Here is a 20,018-nt window from a genome sequence, read left to right as displayed (position 1 = left end):
CACCTTTCTGCTTTATTGTAATTCGTATCCATTCAGAGAATGCCACTGGCAATAAACCTTTTTGAAGGAACATACTGATTATACACACTGATCAAATCAAATTAATCTGAGCCCAGTCACAGACATGGAAAAGTAACAACCAATGAAAACATTTTAAATTCAATCATTAATTAACTGCTAATTTTAACTGGTTTTGTCTAGTATAGGTTAGCAACTCAATTTATTATCAATCGTGTTACCTTAACTTTTGCCTGATTAAGTTGCACCTAGCTCATGCACATCGACTAGACGACAGTTAAAGTTTTTATATCATAGATGAAATTCAGTGTGTTTACTGATTATTATAAAACTCGTAACTAAACAGTTGATCAACACCGCGGTAAATGACACACACTGTAATGTGTTTGTTTGGGAAGGCCAAGCACTGTTTCCGTAAAAACGAAACTGATGACACTACACATATGATATTTACACACAGACAAACAAGCTTTTAATATGGGCAACTAACCCTGCAACAATCTAAAACGTTTGTACACTTGACCAAAAGAGGCTAACTCACAATTAGCGAACCATCAGCAACACTAGCATCAGCTGCTAAGTCACGGCTTGCTAGTTAGCAGGCACACCCCCTATATGCATTAAATTGAGCCCACGGCAATTAAAACTTTGAGTAACTAGGACTAATGTGGTCGTCGCTGACTGACAGAGAAAGATTTATCTGGATGCCAATTAAAAAAAATACGAGTTTGAGTATTATGAATAGCAGGCATTTTGACAGTGGCTAACAGGCTAGCTAGTGTTGGTTGTTACCGAGGGAGGCTAACAAGCTCAATTCGGCGTCAATTAATTCACTTCCGAGACAAATATAAAATCACTTTATTTAGAGGCAGAACCGTGGGATCCTGCAAGTCCATTATAAGTAAGCGGCATTGTTAAAATATCAACCAGGCAGGTTATATGAGACTAAAAGAGTGGCTCTCCGGCCTGATGATGAAGCAGAATCTGATGTATCTGCTACTGTAACCTTAAATGCACAGTAACAAGGGCTGTGTCTCAAAACACAGCGAACTGCATGCGTTGACGGCACATTTAGTCAACTCAAAATCATATCTGACCACCGAAAGTAATCTCAAACAGCATTTTTGGACATCATATGCGTATTTGGAACCGGCCAAACCCTCTCATGATGCGCCGAAATACTGTCAACGTAGTCAGCTGACTAGGTTTTGAGACACAGCCTCGGTGCTGCCATAGCATCACAGCTACTGCAGAGTCACTCAGCAGTTTATATCAGTCCTGCACGAGCCAAGTCAACAAACAAGCGCTCGTCTGACCTGTTTATGATGGATCCTATAAGCTGAGGTAGCTCTTTCGTTTCGAAAGCCGTGTAGGAGGCTGATAAAAGTGGCCGTACGGCTGCGGTCCACTCAGGTTCTCCATCTCCTCCACTCGACGCCATCTTGAGATCCTCTATTAGAATCCAAGAGCGGAAATGAGGTTGATCATCAGACGCCAAACGCCAAACAGGAACTCTCGTCAGAGATAAACATGAAAAGTGTTGTGTGTTACGTCATGTGAGCACGCAGAAACCTTTTGAGATAATAATAGGACCGTGGTTCACGGTTTTACCCATAAGCTTAAAACCTTATCTTTTAGCTATTTACAACTGTGGCCAGACAGCTCAGGAAACGTGAGCTTAAAGATACAGTTAACCCCAAAATTTGAATTCTGTCGTCTTGAGCTAGTCACCATGTCTTTCCAAAAATTTCCTCTGAAACCCAAAAATAGATGTTGGGCGAAATGCGCCTCTTTTCACTTTAATTTTATGGGGAAAACAGATCAAATGTAAGCGAATGGTGACTGCCTCTTGTAAACAAGAACAGCATTCAGTAAACATGATAATGTAATTTTTTGGGGTGCCTGTCCTTTTAAAATAGCCCAAAATCAGACCATGTCATCATTTTTGTCCATAACAGAGTGAGTCAATAGTAACCAAAACTTTTTGGATCCCCGCATTCTTCAAAATATAATTTTCTGTGTCGCTGAAACAATTAATAAAAAAAGAGGTTTTTAACGACATAAGGGTGAGTGATCGATGGTTTAATCTTTATTGTTCAGTGGCCATCTCTTTAAAATCATCCCATATCAGACAAATTGTAGACTACATGTCATAACTCTTTGCCCATTCAATTGAAGTCAATGGTAACCAAACCGGTCTAGTTCCCAACATTCTTCAAAATATCTGTTCTGCAGAGAGAAAAAAAATCATACAGGTTTTTAACAAAATGGTGAGTAACAATTATAGAACTTATATTTTTGGACGAATTATTTTAATTAAGCAACCAGAAAATATTTCAACTGGTATTGCCCAGATTATCCACAAATGCAGCAGTTTACCTTTAATTTTCAAAACAATTCATGAGTCAACAATTAGTAAGGGGATATTCTTTATTATAGATTAAAGGGGAAAAGAACAAATAATTTATGCATGTTTAAAAAAGCATTAGGTTTGTAATCAACTTAATTGAATGTCTACTCTTTTGTTACAAATACAATTATTAAACTCATTTTTGTCCTGACATCATTAATTTGCAGCAGCGGGGATGCTTTCAAAATCATGTATATAAACAGGCCGTATTATTCATGAAAATCAAAAGAGTAGAAACATTTAACACAATAGTAAAATCACAAGGATTTGTATTGTGTACATGTCAAAATCAAAGTATGATATGGCATATTAGAATCTTGCTCAAATATATCAAGTAAGAACATGGCTCCAAACCATCCAGTGCATTTGACATACCATAAAATAACTACAAATGACTATCTAAATTCCTATGCAGAATCTTCTATAATTAATGTACAGGAGAAAACAAGCCAACTGTTTTGACAACTGTTGCCAACTGTCTTGTAAAATTCACAGTTCTCATGTGCACTAGTGTTTGCCCTTTCAAATCCTGTACATAAGGAAATATTCATTAACACCTCATCAGATCATATCAAATTTAAAACCCAATCACATTATTTAATCTTTTCATTAACTTTAAAATTACAAATGGCAGTTCTTTTGCAATACTCCTTCCTCAATATTAATTTTGAAAAGTAAAATTTTTTCAAAAGGCAGACTCAGACTTTGTGAACAAAATCTATAAATGAAAAAAATAAATAAACAGGACGGGTGTTAAATCACATGAGTTATGTTACCCCGAAAGGCACAATAAATAAATTAGACTGTGAATGGTTCAATGCTGGGGGGGCGGGGCATTGTTGGGAGGGATTATTAGACCTACATTACTTCTCTCTCTGAAAGGGGAAAAAATATCATGGCCGTCTATGCACTTACACTCAAAACACCACAAGATCCATAAGACAGCTGGTTGCAAACATACACCAAACTTATCAAATGATCTTGCAGTTTTGACATGGTCACCAGCTGGTCTCCTGCCATCAATGTGTCAACCACATTGCAGTTAGGGCGAGAGTGAAGTCAACAGGCCATTCGGATGAGTCTTATCGCCATGCCCTGTTGAGCAGTTTCACTTCCGCTAGACGTTTGCTGATCATGGTTGCAAAGAAAAGGCCAAAGAGTACACTGCTGATTAATATATAGTCATAGTCATCCTTAAGGACATCAAATTGCTTGGAGGGGAACACTCTACTCTGGTAGATGTCAAGACCATACGCAACCACCTACAGGGTGAAGAAATTACAATCAATGGAATTAATTTATGTAATAAGAATCGCATGGATATTAATAGCTCAAATAAAACAATCCTACCAACAAGTTATTTAATATTGTGAAAAAAAAAAAAAACCTAAACCATCACACTTACCAAACAGGTAGACTCCAGGCCAGAGGGGGCAGTGTAGATGCCCCTTACTCTTGACACAGTTTGGTTGTAGTTTATAAACCACTCTTCACGAATGGGCATTTCTGGGGCATATGGTATGAGGTTTTCCTCCCTAAATGGTGAGACAGTCATTGTTTAACTTGGTTACTCAGCAAGCAAATTGTAAATCACAAAGACTGAATTGTGTCTCAACGTAGTAAATATTAGTTGAGAACCTACCGACTCTGTTCTGAGACCATCTCTGGTCTCCGTGGGTCCAGAAACAGTTTTGGTAAGGATAAAATGTTGCCTGATGGCAGCCCGACTAAAAAGTAAAAAGCAACAACCAGCATTTAATATGAGAATGCTGATATTTGTCTTAAGACTCTGATCTTTTAAGATCTATATATATATATATATATATATATATATATATATTAGGGGTGGAACGGTACATGTATTCATACAGAAAAGTCACGGTATGGACATCTCTGTTCGGTGCATGTGGCTTTATACCGAATACAGGCAAATCACCCCCAATCCAGAAGGGGGCGCCCTCAGCAATGCAATGCTGTTTGATAACCAGCTGCCAGCAGAAGAACTTGAGTTGCGAACTTGAAAAAAGCCCACTAGACAGTGACCATGTGCTGATTCTGAATACGTCTCTCAGAGACTGATAATGGAATATACTTTATAGGCTTGTGTACTCAACTGTTTGTGAAATGGAGCTTTATGCCCGTGTATCCTACCACAAATCCAAATATTCCATAATATTTCCATATTTGCGATGTAATGTATCTGAATGCCAAACTATTATTTATTATGTAAACTATAGGCTTTGTACACGCTGATGTTTGGTTCAGTGTATTTTATTTTGATAAAGTACCAACTGTGCTGTCAAGTTAGCAATGCTGGAACTAATGCGTTTTGTGTGTGTGCGCGCGCTGGCGCAATCACTTCAACTGTTTCTTTATTCCCAGCAGAATCAACGTTAAACATTTACTGTCTTATTAATAATGCATCACTGTATAAAGGTCTGTTTTTATTTGTGCTTTTGTAAAATAAAGAAAACAAATCGCTTTCTGCCATTTGAGCTTCTTTTCTGTAAACAAATTAAGCGAGTCACAAAAATGAACTGAAACAGCATATATAATCTACGTTACGTGTCACACTGATTTTTTCCCCCTTGTTTATCTGTAAACTAAATAAAACATTTAAAGAATTTACTCCTTTTATGTATATGTGTAATCTAGATTATATATATATTAGTGGTGGGCCGTTATCAGCGTTAACGTGCTGTGTTAATGTGAGACTCTTATTGGGCGATAAAAAAAAAATATCACCGTTAATCTATTCTCAAAGTTGGGTTGGGAGCTGGGTCTATACTACGCGAGCTATGATGACTTTCACCTTGATATTTTAGCGTGGATGTATACCTAGTCGAATCTGTAGGGGGCGAGAACGAGTCTTTAAACCTGTGTGTATGCCTACTGTGAAATTACCACATAGACCACAACGAATTACCACAACGATTGCTGCACTGCTGCAGATGAACCGCTCCTGGAATGCATTGATGGACCACAACCAAGTGAACGCTGGAATCCGTTAACATGGGTGAGTAAAAAAAATACGCAACGCATACGCACTGCAGAGATGAGCCCCTGGTCTAATGCACCACCTGTCTTGAGAAACCCGTTCTCAAAGACTTAACGTTACTTTTAGTCATTATTTTATTTGGGTAGCACACATATTCTGAATGCCTTCGGCAGAATTCAAATGAGCCATTTTAATCTAGATTACAGTGAGATTAATCTAGATTAAAAAAATGTATCTATGCCCACCACTAATATTTATATATATATATATTTATATATATATATATATATATATATTTATATATATATATATTTATATATATATATATATATTTATATATATATATATTTATATATATATATATATATATATATATATATATATATATACACACAAATATATATACAAAAATTCCTATATATTTTGTTCCTGTAGCTCAAGTGGTAGAGCATTGTGTTAGCAAGCGCAAGGTTGGGGGTTCGAATCCCAGGGAACACATGTTAGGAGAAAATTGTTAGCCTGAATGCAATGTAAATTGCTTTGGATAAAAGTGTCTGCTAAATGCATAAAAATATTTATTTAATTTAAATTTATATATATATATATATATATATATATATATATATATATATATATATATATATATATATATATATAAAGATTTATTTTCACATATAGGTTGAAATAAATGTAATTTGTACTTCTGTCTGTTCAAAATATATTAAAAGAAACTGAGCATAGTAGATTTTTTTTTTCCTTTCTCCTGTTGTACCGAAATTGTATCGAACCGTGACCCCCGAACTGTGACATCTGTGTACCTTTCCACCCCGATTGAGAGAGATATATATAATTTGTCAGTATCTGAACATTCCTAACTGCTTGATATGTACAATATTTACCAAGAAGGTGACGGCTTGTGATGCCTTTTTCCGTAAGTGTGGCTTCCAAAGTGTTTATGGGAGCAGGAAAAATGTACGATTGCTGCAGAACCTGGGGTGGATGTGGTCTGTCCAGGGAGCTGAACACTGTGCTGTTATAGAGCTCGGCTCCCTCAAAGAGCTCCAACACAGAAAACTCATTTCTACGGAACTTGGAGTTCCAGTACACATACTATAGGGAAGAAACCCAAAAAACACAAAAGGTATTGTTCAATTCTGTGCCAGAAACATTTAGATCTATCACAGTAATCATTATGGATAGATAAACCAGTGTTCTTACCACCACCCAGTTTTCGGAATGTACAAAGTGAACAGGTCCTCTGGCCTTCCGCTGCACTGCTTCATGCACAATACGTCCGGTGACACCATCAATCAGGATGATTCCAACAAAGCTGCGCTCCTGATGAGTGTCTGTGCTTTCCGTTATCACAGCCAAGAGATTAGGGTTCAGATACTGCAGAAGAACACCAGGAAGGACAAACAACAGACAATATATGCGATTAGAAAAGGGTGTAATTACATTTGTCTACTAAGAGCAGTCATCGAATCAGCAGTACCTTGTAGAGCACACTACGATCCCCCATGACTCTGCCCTGGGAATGCACATGTTCATTTGCACGTTTTCCTTTGACAGCTACTATCTTCTGCACCTCAGTGGGAATTACCACCTCCCAGATTAGCTCTGTAGACAAATCCTAAAGGAACAAAATCACTTATGAACACCAGCATCAAGTGCTTTACATCTGCTTAGCACGAATGGACACTAACCTTGCGCAGACGGAAACCAGACAGTTTTCCCTGACTGGAGTCCACTAGGTAGAAAAATATGGAGGATGCTGTGTCTTGAAGCTGCTGTAGAACATTCTTTGTAGATGGAAATGCTGTGACCTGAATAAGAAAAGAAATGGGTTCACATTCTCCAAGAAAACCAGAAAGTTTGTCAAAAGGACAGAGACCCACCTTGTACTGGTCATCAATAAGTAAAAGGACTTTAGCATAGTCCTGGTCAATGACAGGCAGCAGCAGGGTCTGAAGGATTGGTCTGGGTAAGGCAGGGACACTAATTTGACTCTTCTTGCCAAAGATGGGATTGAAGACATAGAGGCTTCCAAGACCAGTGTCCTATAAATAGTCCATTTTTAAATTGAGCAAAAATAAATAATTCAATAAAACAAAAGCATGAAAAGAATAAAGAATATATCAAACAGACAAATGAATGAATGAAAATATTGACAAACAAGTAAACAAACTAATAATCATCATGGAAACAAGCAAACAAAAAACTAATGTACAAACTAACAAAATCAAGCAAATTAACAAACAAGTAACCAAAGTAGCTAACAACCAAACAAGCAAATAAACAAAAAGACAAATGCGCATAATATTAAACAAATGAAGCAGCAATCAGAAAAATGTATAAACAAGTAAACAAACATGAAAGCAAACAGCCAAACAAAAGCACAAGAACAAGCAAACAAATGCACAAATAAAAAAAAACAGCAGGCACCCAAATAAACAAACAAAAAAACAGCCTTAGATCATACAAAAGCAAACTTCAAAGGCTTACCTTGTTTTTTATAAGAAGTGTGCACTGTGGAGGATGAGGAAAGTGAGCAGTGGTCCTCTGCACAATGAGTTTGAAAACAGAGTTGGGCTGGATGTTTTCTAAATACTGCTTCCATAAAATGGTTCCCGATTTACTGTCGATGCCAAAGAGCTGAGTAGAAAAACAACAGCCTTATGTTAACCGACAAGACAGCTAAAAGAACAAAGCAACAGCTGTGCCTACTAAACTTACCTTCCCAGAGGCAGTTACCATCAACATCATTTTCTGCAGGTTGAACTCATCCCGAGACAGTACGTCTATGGTGACCTCATTCTTCACACTGCTTCGGGGCTTCCGGGCATCATAAAAGAGTTTCCAGAGATGGGCCAGCCAGGCCTGCAGCAGGATGAACTGGGAAGAGAGGCGCTTGAGAACCATGGGTAAAAGCCCATCTGCAGGCAACAAGAGATCACAGAGGTAAACAAAACTCAATAAAAAATAAAAAAACACACAAAAAACAAAGACTTCAGCTTTAACATTAGTTAGATTCTTGAACCAATGCATTGTCCAAAAGTTAGAGACACTAACAAAGACATGACATAAATGTATGTGATTAGTAAGAGAAGCAAAATTAGAGGAAGCTCTCTGCTTTACCTTGAATGGCTGGATCCGAGTGCAGCAGATAGGCAAAAGAAAACACACAAGGAAATAAATACAAAAAAAAGCCATGGAAAGTAGGACAGAGGAGTAAGACAGGAGGTTTTTTTTTTTTGCTTAGCAAGCAAAAGCAGCAACATCATAACACATTAGTCATACATCATAAACACAGAGTGCATGGTGGCAAAACATAATATCTAACAAATGTTTAGAAGGTTTAACCGGAACAGATTTTGAAAATGAAATTAGAATTAATCTATTTTATATTATGTACACTAATGACACATTTGCAAAAATTACTTCACATCCTCATGAATAAAATACATTTGATCTTTTCCTTAAAGGTTTAGTTCACCCAAATCTTCCCAAAAATGAAAATTCTGTCATTAATTACTCATCCCCATGTCATTCCAAACCTGCAAGACCTTTTTTCACCTTCGGAATGCCAATTAAGGTATTTTTTATGAAATCAGAGTTTTCTGAACGTGTCAGTTGCGTCCCGGTTTAGACAGGTTCAGAAAGCTCTCGGATTTCATCAAAAAGATCTTAATTTTTGGTTCTGAAGATGAACAAGGTCATACAGGTTTGGAAGGCTATGAGGGTGTGTATTTATACCAGAACGGTCCTTTTTGGGTAAACTAACCCTTTTAAATGTGTTTATTCATATTTTGAACTAACACTTCCTAACTGGATTTCTCAGAAATGACAAGATGAAATGTCAAGACGACATAATAAACAATGGTTCCCATTTATGCTGCACTTTACCAGCTTTCTTTCCAAACTCTCCCTCCAGTTCTGCCTGTGTTCCAGTGAATGGCAGATCAACCATCTCCATGGTGACCACATCAGCCAGGGCCTCCTCCCTCATCCAGACGACCCTGCCTACACCGGGATACAAAAAACCATTTCCTTGCCTTTTGTAGTTTTTACTAGATTGGGGTGGAGCTAAGTTGAATTTTACTTTTTTTTTCATATATAGTACAGAGGTCTAGCAGAGCCACAAAGTATAACAAACATAATTCAATAATATAAATGTAAATAATTAACTTTCAAATCAAAAACAAATCAATGGACAATGTATTTAAAGCTATTTATTTAATTTTATTTAAAATATAGTAAATAATAATTTCAATAATTTTTCAAATGAAAGGATTTTGAAGCCGCTTTTCTATATTTATTTGCCAGGTTCTTAAATATGAATTATTTATTTACATTTTAATTTTTTTATGAACCAATTCTTCCATAGTGAAGTTCATACCAGGTTGCTGTAGAAATGTGAGTGCAAGGTCTTCTGTCTGCACCATGACTCGGTAGCCCACAGAATCATCTTTCTTCAGAAAGGCGTGGACATATAACTAAAGAACAGACCAATCAAATTAACCTACATCAAAATGATTGGCCAATACTTGGTTAAACATATATACTTCAGCATCAGTCCTCACTCTGTTTGGCTTTCCTCCGTTAGGGTCCATGTGGTAGATAATCGTGGTATCAAGGTGCCTCCGCCCTGTGTCAGCACTGAACAGGTTGATGCTACAAGCCTTGAGTAACAAAAACAACCCATTAATATACAAGTAAATACCTAGGAAGACGTTTCTGTATCGCATTTGAAATATGACTCACAGTATCATTCTTTGGGGACATCACAGCAGCAACTGTCCTCTCTCCAGATGTGGCAAAAGCAGCCAGATATGCCTGAAATATGACGAACATTGGTCTTTGAATAAAGAGTAACCAATAACATTTCTGTAACCAGTAAAGTTTGGTGAATGGCAATTGCAAGAAATTGAATGGTTCTGGTCCAGTGTGAGATTAATTCTTACTGGATTGAAGTCTCGGAGTGGAGCGATAAGGCCATCTTTGAACTGCAGCAGGATGTGATGATCTGGACTGAGCTGCAAGAAGAACTCAGAGAGAGGAGGCTGAGCTGGATCGGGTTGAGTGGATGTCAGAACAGGCCGGAATCCAGACGCCACCTCCAAATCTAGCGTCTTTGAAAAGAGGAGCCACCCATGATGTTATAGACAGTTACAGAAGTTTGATGAAGGACTGTACATTAAATACAAGCGTAGCACCATCTGCACCTGGAGGTGGATCTGTCTCATTTCTGTCTGTTCTGCAGACTGCAGTGGAAAAGTGTACAGGGACTGTGTGATCTGATCCACACACAATAGGACTCCTGAGCTGACGACTGCACAGCTGCTCTCCAGGCTTGACATCCATGCGGCTTCAACTGATTTCTACAAAAAAACCAACGTGTGATTGTATCATTATCTAAGTAACTGACTTTCTCAATAAGAAAACGTTTTTATTGTGTATTATTATAAGAGAAGATTTTTAAGTTCTTTTTTAAAGTAGTTTCTTATGCTCATCAAGGCTGCATTTATTTGATCAGTAAAAACAGTAAATTATATTTATTAAAATTTGAAATGATAATATATTTATATCTATTTAAATATATTTGTAATATTTCTGTGGAAACCACGATACCATGATTGAACAAAATTCAAAATAATATCATTCATACAAAATCTATGTAACATTATACTGTAAATCTCTTTACTGTCAGTTTTGATCAGTTTAATGCATATTAACTCCATACCTTGTTCATGATTTCTCCATCTTCAATTTTGTATTCAACAATAACAATATGGGAATTTGGCACAACTCCCAAAACAAACACCAGTCCATTCCCACCAGAATAAATAGTTTGATATTGCACAGAGTCACTGTGGGATGAAAAAAAATCACATAATTAATTACAGCAATGAAAATCATTTAATTTCAAAATAATAACTGCAATAAGTTATGTTAAATTCCAAGATTTTTCATCACCTGTCAGGTAGGTTTTCCACCCATATCTCACTGCCACTTGAAAGGTCATGGAGAGAGATTGCTGATTTCTTCAGCACAGCAACATACTTCACAAAGTCTTGAACTCCAACTAAAGCAGCAGCCTGAAAGCTGAAGCCAGAAGTGGACAATGTCAGTTTGATGCATCAGTTAGTCCTAATACTGTCACAATAAAACATACAACCTTCCTGTATCAAGCACTGCCTCCCACTTCAAGCCACCGACTGTGGTCTCCCAGGAGCGAAGCAGACGGCCATTCCCGACAACAACAACAGCATCTAAGAGACAAGAAGAACTGGTTCAGAGGCAAAAACAAATACTCAATCCACAATGCACACTCTTTTTGCTTGTCGCTTACCCTGTCCATACATAAGCAGCGCATCGATATGACCCTCTGGTCCAGTCTTATCCACATGACGCCAGACTGCAAGAACCAAAAACATTTCACTAACACACTTTTTATTGCTTTTTAACTTTGATTATATTTCTTAAACCCAAGATGAATACATTTGGTATTCAGAAAATTAGTTAGCTCAACCGTATTGAATAATAAAGAGCAATAAAGCTGAAGTGATAAAGGGGAATTAGGGTAAATACTATTGTTTTTAAATAACTCTAATACCTTTTCTGGTGTTAAAGTTGAATATATATATTTTATATATACACGTTACATCTTTTAAATGCTAATATAATGACTTTTTTAGATGTGCTTTATATTTTTTGTGATGTCCTATTCTTATTTTATCTGATGTTGTAAAGCACATTGGTCAGCTGCTGCTGTTTTTAATGGTGCTATATAAATAAAACTATAATGTACATAATAGCATAACCCTTAAAGAGACAACTCACCTAGAAATTAAAATACTGCCATTACTCCCCCTGATGTTGTTTCAAACCTGTATGACATTCTGTTTTCAGTGGAACATAAAAGAAGATATTTTGAAGAATGTTGGTAACCAAAATGTTGCGGCTCTAACTGACTTTAATTTTTTTTTTATATTATTCCATATAATAGAAGTCAATGGAAACCAAAACTGCTTGTGTCCCAACATTCTAAATACAGATTTGTAACAACAAAAGGACTCGTAAAATAAATCACAGAATTTACATTTTTGGTTGAACTATCCCTTTAAAGAAGCAACCACAAACAATTTCACAATGCATCACCTAGACAATTTTTATTTTTGGATGGTTTGTCCATTTGCATTGTATGCATACGTGAATGCATTGTTAATAAACAACCATAAGCCATAATAAACAACCAACCTCTTGAGCAGACCGCCACCTCTCCGTGCACACAGAACGTGCTTTTAGCGTACCGGTACGCTCATTTGGACATCTGTTTTAATAGAGGTTTTAATCTTTTGCCTGCGCCGCCGCTTTTCAGAGCGCCCTTCACAATGCAAGCTTCCTAATTCGTCCCACCGAGAGCAGAAACTAAATTACCCATTCACTCTTGAGTTTTCCAAGTGAAAAACGCATGCGTCGCTCTTGTTGCTGTCAGTAACAACTCAACGTGGCCGGAGAGAGTGTGTGAAAAGCACACACTCGGTTCATTAAAAATTCAAATACAGTGAACAACACTTATTATGCTCTCCTGGCTTCAGACTCGGAGTACTCAAACATCACGGTCAGAATCAGATGACTCGCTGGCTGACACCCCTAAAAGATAACGCTGTAGGTCAGACGCAAGCTAATGAAGTAATGCAGTAGCTCTTTCAGGTAGGGTGACCAGACGTCCCGAAATCTAAACTGTTGTCCCGAATCCCGAATCTGGCCCTAATTGTCCCGAAAATTATACTAAAGCAAAATCTTGAGTAGTTATTGTCTGATAAACATTAAAAACTGTCTGCGGAGGTTGAGTCGTCCTGCAACCAGCCCCCGCCGACTGCTCATTGGCTGCAGCATCTTTTTTCTAAGTTCTAAAAAAATACCGTAGGCAGCTAGGCACGAATTTAGATATTCATTTATCTAATTAATCTATATGCACAAAGACAATACGACCTTTTTGTCCCCTTTTTGTTTTAAAGCTTGATGAAGAGAGCAAAAGTTTCTGCAGCTGCGAGGAGGACAGTGATGTACGCGTACAGGAGTGATTGACAGTTCGCGGCACTGTGTACAAAAAAATACTCCGTTACACAATTATTTCGTTATTTTCATTTAAGCTTATTAGCGTTAGCGTTACAGAAAGGTCTGATTTATGCACTGTTACAACAGTCTTTTTTTTTTCTTTTTACAATGACATTTGAGTTCATGATTTTAATGTTGTTGTTTCTTGTGGCAGACTAAAGAGTAATGACAGAAGGTTGATCTTTGAATAAAAATGTATTTAGTTAAGGTTTGAAATTCATTATCTTTTATTATAGGCTACGAAGTCTAATATCATATTCATAAGCCCCCCATCCCGTCACCCAAGACCGCAGACACCCCCTTACCATATATATATGCTATAATAGAGTACCGGCACCTCTTTTGGGCCACTTAAAGCACTGTGTATGTATATATATATATATATATATATATATGTATGTATATATATATGTATATATATATATCTAAATACACACACACACACAGGTCAAAAGTTGTCAAATAGTGGTTTATATCCGTTTTTGTTGCAACACTGTTGAAATCAGATTATGGACGCTAATTCTGTCAGTGTCTAATAACCAAAAAACTAATATAATCGGATTCTGTCTGTAATTTATAAACGCCTCTTTAAGTTGTGAGGTGAAAACACAGGCAGAAGAGCTGAAAGACTTACACAGGTCTCCAGTCCTTGAGTTGAGGGACGCAAACACGTTCTTGTCAGTTGCCAGCAGGAGCTTTTTAGACGCTTGAGAATGAGTGTCAAACAAGGCGAAGCGCACCTTGCCGATAAACTGCTGTCTCCTGAAAGAGATGGAGGGAGTTCAGAGAGATGTTAGCACATTAAGACTAATCAGCCCGGTGTCACTTAGCCATCAGTCAGCAGCCTGCTCAAAATCCAGGCTGTTATTTATTACAGTCCTAGAAATCCCGCGATGGATTATACCAAACCAAAACAGACCTATAAAATCCGTTTACATACCAATCAAACTTTCCAACTTGATCTTCAAATACCGCCGACGCAGTATATAATAAAGACATAGATATTGCTAATCTGACTACAAGCCTAGCCATTGCTGCAGAGGAACAACTCCCACACTGCTCTGCGGTTAAGGACCCAAACTAGCTTTTATTAAAACAATTTAAAAATTATTTTTTTCCATCCTTTAAGAGTTTCGAATTTAGTTTAGTTTTTATATACAAATGTATTTATTTTTTAAATGTAAAAAAATTTATCGGTGTGAAACTGCTGCACAACAAATTACATCAGGCATTCGCGTGAGCTGCCTATAGACTGCATTTTTAATGCTTCTTAAAGGGTCATGTACAATTTAAGCAGTACACTAATATAATATTGTAGTATTTGTTATAAAATATGAGCGATATTATAAAATGACCAAATGATTGAAAATAACCTGAAAGACCTGCTAAAGTTGAGTCCCAAATGTAATGAATTTTTACGCAAACTATTAAATACATTATGGAATTATTACTTATTTTCACAATAATATAAAATGTAAATATAGATACTATCATAATACACATTGGAACCTTTTACATGTGATTTTGCATTTGGTTTATAAATGGGTTTCCATGTGAATCAACCTTGATACAGGGGTGCAGTTTTTAATAGGATGGTCTGTAAATATGTCCATCTAAATATGATTTTGTCCTGCTTGTGGGTTTTTATAATTGTCATTTTAAATCGTTCAGTTTTACTGTAGTACAGTTTAAACCATTAGGTGGCAGCAAATTAAATATAAAGTCAATTTCAAACATTTAAGTTTGTACATTTATGCAGGTGTTGTTCAGTGTTTGCTACAGCCCAAAGGCTGTTGTTTCTGTTGCTAAACTTATTGCAAAAACAGTTATAACCCAAATCGATCTACCACTAACGAGTCTGTAATATTTAAGGATTTTGGAATTATGATTAGCATGCTCAATGAACACGTTTGCAGTGCAATTCAATGCAACTGAAGAAAATGCTATTAAAAACTTTTTTGCCTAGGACTACAATCAATTGAAACATTTTTAGAGAGATAGGGGAAAAAGACAAGAAACGATGCTCATCATTAACCCTTCTCCAAAATATCCCTCGCAGGTCCACGCCTGCCTCATCCGTGCAACACGTTACTGCATGCTGTTAGTAAACACTCAGCTGAACCTCGGTACCAGATATGCGGTTCCTTCTCAGCTGTATACTGGCTTCTAGAAGAAACACTGAACACTCACAGCTTAATCTGTATGGAAAAGTGTTGTGAGGCTCTATGACATGGATATACGCGCTGTGATGTTATTATTCCTGCTTTCAGAGATCCGTTCATCGTGCTGTCATCGAGTTCTGCAGCATTTTATGTAAGTAGCATTGACATAAATTGCATTACGTTTTTATTATTTTAATTTTGCAGTTGTATTGACTGAATGAAGATTGTGTGCACAAATGTTTATTTTCTTGCATGGAACATGTGTTACTAATATGAATAATAAAAGAATTAAATTTCAAAATTAAGAATATTTTTTCCTTACTGAATTAATAGTGTATTAATAAGTATAAAAGTATATCTTGTATAGCAGTATTGTATTATATAATGTAGTATATGAGATTTAAATTAACATATAAATTATAATTTTTTATTAAACAATTCTGTATTTGTTTAGTTTAAATATACACAGTAAAAGTCACTATTAAAATGTAATTTATTATTATTTTTATATATTCTTTACAAATCTATTTCCAGTTAATTTGTTCTAAAAGACTTTAAAACATTGTTGATGTAAGAGATTCTTCTTTGTTCAGGCCAAATGTCTGCTCAGAACAAGAGAGAATCATCACAGCTGAGAAACAGCCATGTTTACAGGCGTTTACACGTATGGTGAAGGTCTGGAGGCAAGGATGCACAGGTCATGCTTGGTGTATGGATTATGAAAGGAGGTACATATTCATTTGACTTTAAGATCAAGTTAAACTGCTTGTCAGACTGAATAAGAAGCAAAATGAAGTATTTTGAAAGTTTACAGCACTAGATTTTACATGTAGTAAAAAATCCCTCTGTCCTGATTCACTATCAATAGTCCTTTTCAACCTGACAGCCATTTCTCATTGGCACACCTTTCAGTGCCAGCTGACTTCTAGCCGCTTTTGAGAATGGACTGAGGGCTAGAGAAAGACATCAGTTAGAAACTGATCCTTTTGTCGAGAGATGATGGTTATTAGGGGTCTCAGATGCTTTGTGAAACAAAAGGAAGCTCAAGACCCCTAAGAGCCATTAACCCCCTTGGCAATAATTGGAGATCAGTGAATAGCCCTCATTAAACCGGCAATGTGCTTGCTAAATGTTGCCATTGCACTGAACAAATGCTGAACTAATTGGGGTTTAAAGCAATCTGTTTTTTTATTATACAGCTCTCTGAAATACTTAATTTTAACTGGCCAATTGTGAAACTCCATGCTATTTGCCTCAAATTTTACTGAAATAGTTTTATAGTAACCATATTTGTATCACTTTGTAGGACTGCCTACTACATAGGCTACAGACACGTCTACAAACAAGACTTTAAGACTACATACAGATGCTGTCCTGGATGGTCCCAGCTCAATGCAGAGGCAGGGTGCCTTTATTGTAAGTATGTCCACTGTCAGGTCTGACCTATTTCTAATGACATAAAAAACAAAAATATAGGCCCTAAAATTTAGGTGATGAGATGCGGACCTGTTGGGCTGAGGTTAATGATTCAACATCATTCACTGAAGGATTGTGAAGTGAATGGCTTACATGATTTATGAGATTCCTGTTCTTCTCTGGAGATTCCATGAGAGGGATTCTGGCTTTGTTGCTAATGTCAATCATCTACAGAAACTTTTCATCAGATGCTCATTTTGGGGACCAGCAACATTTCAATAGACTCTTTATCTTGGTTCAGGATGGTTCAGGATTGTACTGTTTGAACTGTATATTCTCTATTTATCAAATAGTAAATCATTGTGTTCTGGATTCAGTCAATGTTTGTGTTGAAATCTATGAGAATAATGCAAAAGATGATGTTTTGAATGGTAAGTCCACATTGCTAAGTCTCTTTTGGGTCTCTTACTACTGTAACGTCTGCTTTATTTTGTGCAGTGATTTGCTCTTGATGATGACAAAGCATTTTTTGCATTTTATAAATGACATGGCAGCCATTTCATGGCAGCCTAAACATGTTTTAATTCTTTGATGCCATAAAAAGGCAGAGCGTAGCTTCTCATTAATGGTTTTGTAAGAATCTGGAAGGCTTATGTGACCTCTTCTTGCAGTGAGCTAGGACACAATGCACCTTTGTGATAATCAAAAGACAGCTGTAAGTGGAGGACATTAACTGTAGCTTTCAGTGAAGTGAGTTTGGTGATTGTCTCAGGGCAAATCACTTACTTTTTGGATCCTCATAGATTCTTAATTCTGCAATATCCTATCATATGAATCTCTAATGAGAGTGAATAGTTCCTGCTAAGATCAGCCTCTGTCAGGAGATCAGTAATCAACTGTTGTTCAGTTACATCCAACAGATAGAAGGGGTATTTAAAAAAATTCCATCAATTTTTAGAGCAGTTTTAATATGAAATAAAGATGTTATGGTGTTTTTGATTTCTGGATGAACAGGCTGTCAAATCAACACATCATGAATTTGTGGATCTGTATCTGTGAAACAAAAAACAAACAAGCAAAAAATATATATTTATGTTCTTCCTCACCAAAATTTCTTCATCTGGTTCTCTCATTTACTGTAATTGATTTAGCAGCTGGATTGCCATGACAAACATAATTTTATAAGAGATTTGTCATTATCACAGAATATCACTACCCTATTTCACTGCACTTTTCTGTGAGATTCAATTAGCTATGAATGCACCTCCAACCCCTGAATCAAAATATATGTTGTCCTCCCAAAGGGCTTCTCACTTTCATTATTGCATCTTCTGGACTTCTCAGTCAGTTCATATTCTGCTCTACTCATTTTGTTTCCTCAGCTCTACCATTGCTTTTGTATAGAACAGCCTCCAGGTGCATCGTGGAACATATCCACTCTGAGGTCACAGCAGGGCCGACGGGGCAGCTAAATCCCTTTCCTTACACTGTAGGATCAGTGTTCCCTTATGGCACTTCTGTGAAAGTGAGTGTGAGAATACAGTTCTGGAAGAGAGTCAGGCTTCTCTGTGAAGTGACTGTGATTTAGAGCAGATCTCTGGAGGCTTCGGGGGTCCTTCTGCACAGCTGCATTGTCTGTGCGGGTGGGAAATTCATCCAGGTTATATACCAAAGACCTTCTGGCTGCTGCAGAAAGTGCTGGAAAATAAGGCAGTGTACCGCATGCCATGTAATTTGTTTCAGTTTCAGACAAACTACAGGGGTGTTAGATGCTCTGAGGTGTAAAAATGTGATTAAGTCTGGCAATAAATATTCAAAGATCTGCTTAAAAGGTCTTGGTATAGGTTTTTTTCTGGCTAATCTGGTCTGCTATTGGTTTGTTATGTGTTAAAAAATGTATGGCCCCCTTAAGTAGCCTCAGTGTAGTTATTGTTTGGTGGTGTGTAATGTTGCTAACTACTTTCTGTCAAAAGAACAGCTTGACTTCATAAACTTAAAATCATTCAATTGTTATGTAGCATGCTACAATAACAAAATAGCTTTCCATCACTGCAGCTCCTAGCAAATCTGCAGTTTTTTACACATTTAATCAGTTAGTTTCTAATTTTACTTGTCTTGTTTTTGGCTTTGGTAAAAAGGTAACCAGCACCCATTCTGATGTTCTTCTGTGACACCGTCAAAAGTGGCCAATGATGAAAGTTTGTGTTGTATAGCTAGTATAGCTGGCAGAGCCCACAGGAGGAAAGCCAACTATGTGCAGACACATCCTGCCGGATGTGTTTATAATACCGGGTGAGAAGTGTCTTACAGACATAACGTTAACTACGGCTGACAGGAAAAAGATGATCTTGCTAATAAATATGAGCTCTATTTAAAAGATAGATAGGAGAACATGGGGATGTTGATGACATTTTTTTCTTCATCCTCCAGATTTTTATTTAAGTTACATACTAGAATAAATTATAAAAATACTAGAACAATGCTGAAATACTAGGAAAGATCCATTAAAGCTAACTATTTTTTGTAGAAAGGCTTATTCTATTTAGAAAGGTTTTCCTCCTTTTAATTACGTGAAAAAGATGTGATGTGGTTTGTGTGAAGCTCCACAAAGATTCCCTTTATGACACTGACATCATTGAGCAAGCTTTGCATAAACCAACCAGAGATGTGACCCCAGAGCTCTCTAAGCCCTGATAGTGATCGCTGACTGTAAGAACAAATGTTTGGAGGATCAAATCTAAGAGTTTAGTCGCAGCACAGCTGTGCTATTCGATCACACTCCTCAGGCATCGGTCACACCACATGTATCAGACTGAAGGAAACATTCTGGATGAACGTCAGTGAGAATCATCAACAACAGGCCAAAAGAAAATCCTCAAATCCCAGTTCT

General features: G+C 36.9%; 3 protein-coding genes across 15 annotated transcripts in view; 1 reads left to right on the top strand and 2 right to left on the bottom strand.

Moving 5' to 3' along the window:
- The window catches only part of LOC132129754 (E3 ubiquitin-protein ligase UBR4), a 49,051-nt gene extending 47,559 nt beyond the window's left edge, over positions 1-1,492 (bottom strand). For all 13 annotated transcript variants that reach the window (XM_059541475.1, XM_059541478.1, XM_059541480.1 and 10 more), the window contains exon 1: positions 1,335-1,492. In XM_059541475.1, coding sequence (XP_059397458.1) covers positions 1,335-1,459 — 125 coding nt within the window. In that variant the 5' untranslated portion in view covers positions 1,460-1,492. The remainder of the gene's footprint in view (positions 1-1,334) is intronic.
- Positions 1,493-3,241: 1,749 nt separating this feature from the next.
- On the bottom strand, positions 3,242-14,606 carry LOC132129693 (ER membrane protein complex subunit 1-like). Its single transcript, XM_059541358.1, has 22 exons — positions 14,491-14,606; positions 14,185-14,312; positions 11,779-11,844; positions 11,605-11,698; positions 11,403-11,531; positions 11,170-11,296; positions 10,652-10,807; positions 10,391-10,558; positions 10,191-10,262; positions 10,010-10,108; positions 9,826-9,922; positions 9,333-9,449; positions 8,163-8,362; positions 7,932-8,081; positions 7,325-7,486; positions 7,133-7,252; positions 6,922-7,059; positions 6,645-6,818; positions 6,326-6,536; positions 4,071-4,155; positions 3,834-3,963; positions 3,242-3,690 (listed from the first exon to the last, which is right to left on the bottom strand). The coding sequence occupies exons 1-22, from the start codon at positions 14,580-14,582 to the stop codon at positions 3,511-3,513; spliced, it is 2,895 nt and encodes a 964-aa protein (XP_059397341.1). The 5' UTR covers positions 14,583-14,606; the 3' UTR covers positions 3,242-3,510.
- A 1,028-nt stretch (positions 14,607-15,634) lies between these two features.
- LOC132129692 (multiple epidermal growth factor-like domains protein 6) overlaps positions 15,635-20,018 on the top strand; it is a 57,604-nt gene continuing 53,220 nt past the window's right edge. The window contains exons 1-3 of the mRNA XM_059541356.1: positions 15,635-15,863; positions 16,306-16,440; positions 17,019-17,128. Coding sequence (XP_059397339.1) covers positions 15,781-15,863; positions 16,306-16,440; positions 17,019-17,128 — 328 coding nt within the window. The 5' untranslated portion in view covers positions 15,635-15,780. The remainder of the gene's footprint in view (positions 15,864-16,305; positions 16,441-17,018; positions 17,129-20,018) is intronic.

Source organism: Carassius carassius, chromosome 46, assembly GCF_963082965.1.
Source record: "Carassius carassius chromosome 46, fCarCar2.1, whole genome shotgun sequence".
Classification (NCBI taxonomy): Eukaryota; Metazoa; Chordata; class Actinopteri; order Cypriniformes; family Cyprinidae; genus Carassius; species Carassius carassius.
The sequence above is the reverse complement of the archived record's forward strand: the minus strand, read 5'-3'. Positions and strand labels throughout refer to the sequence as shown.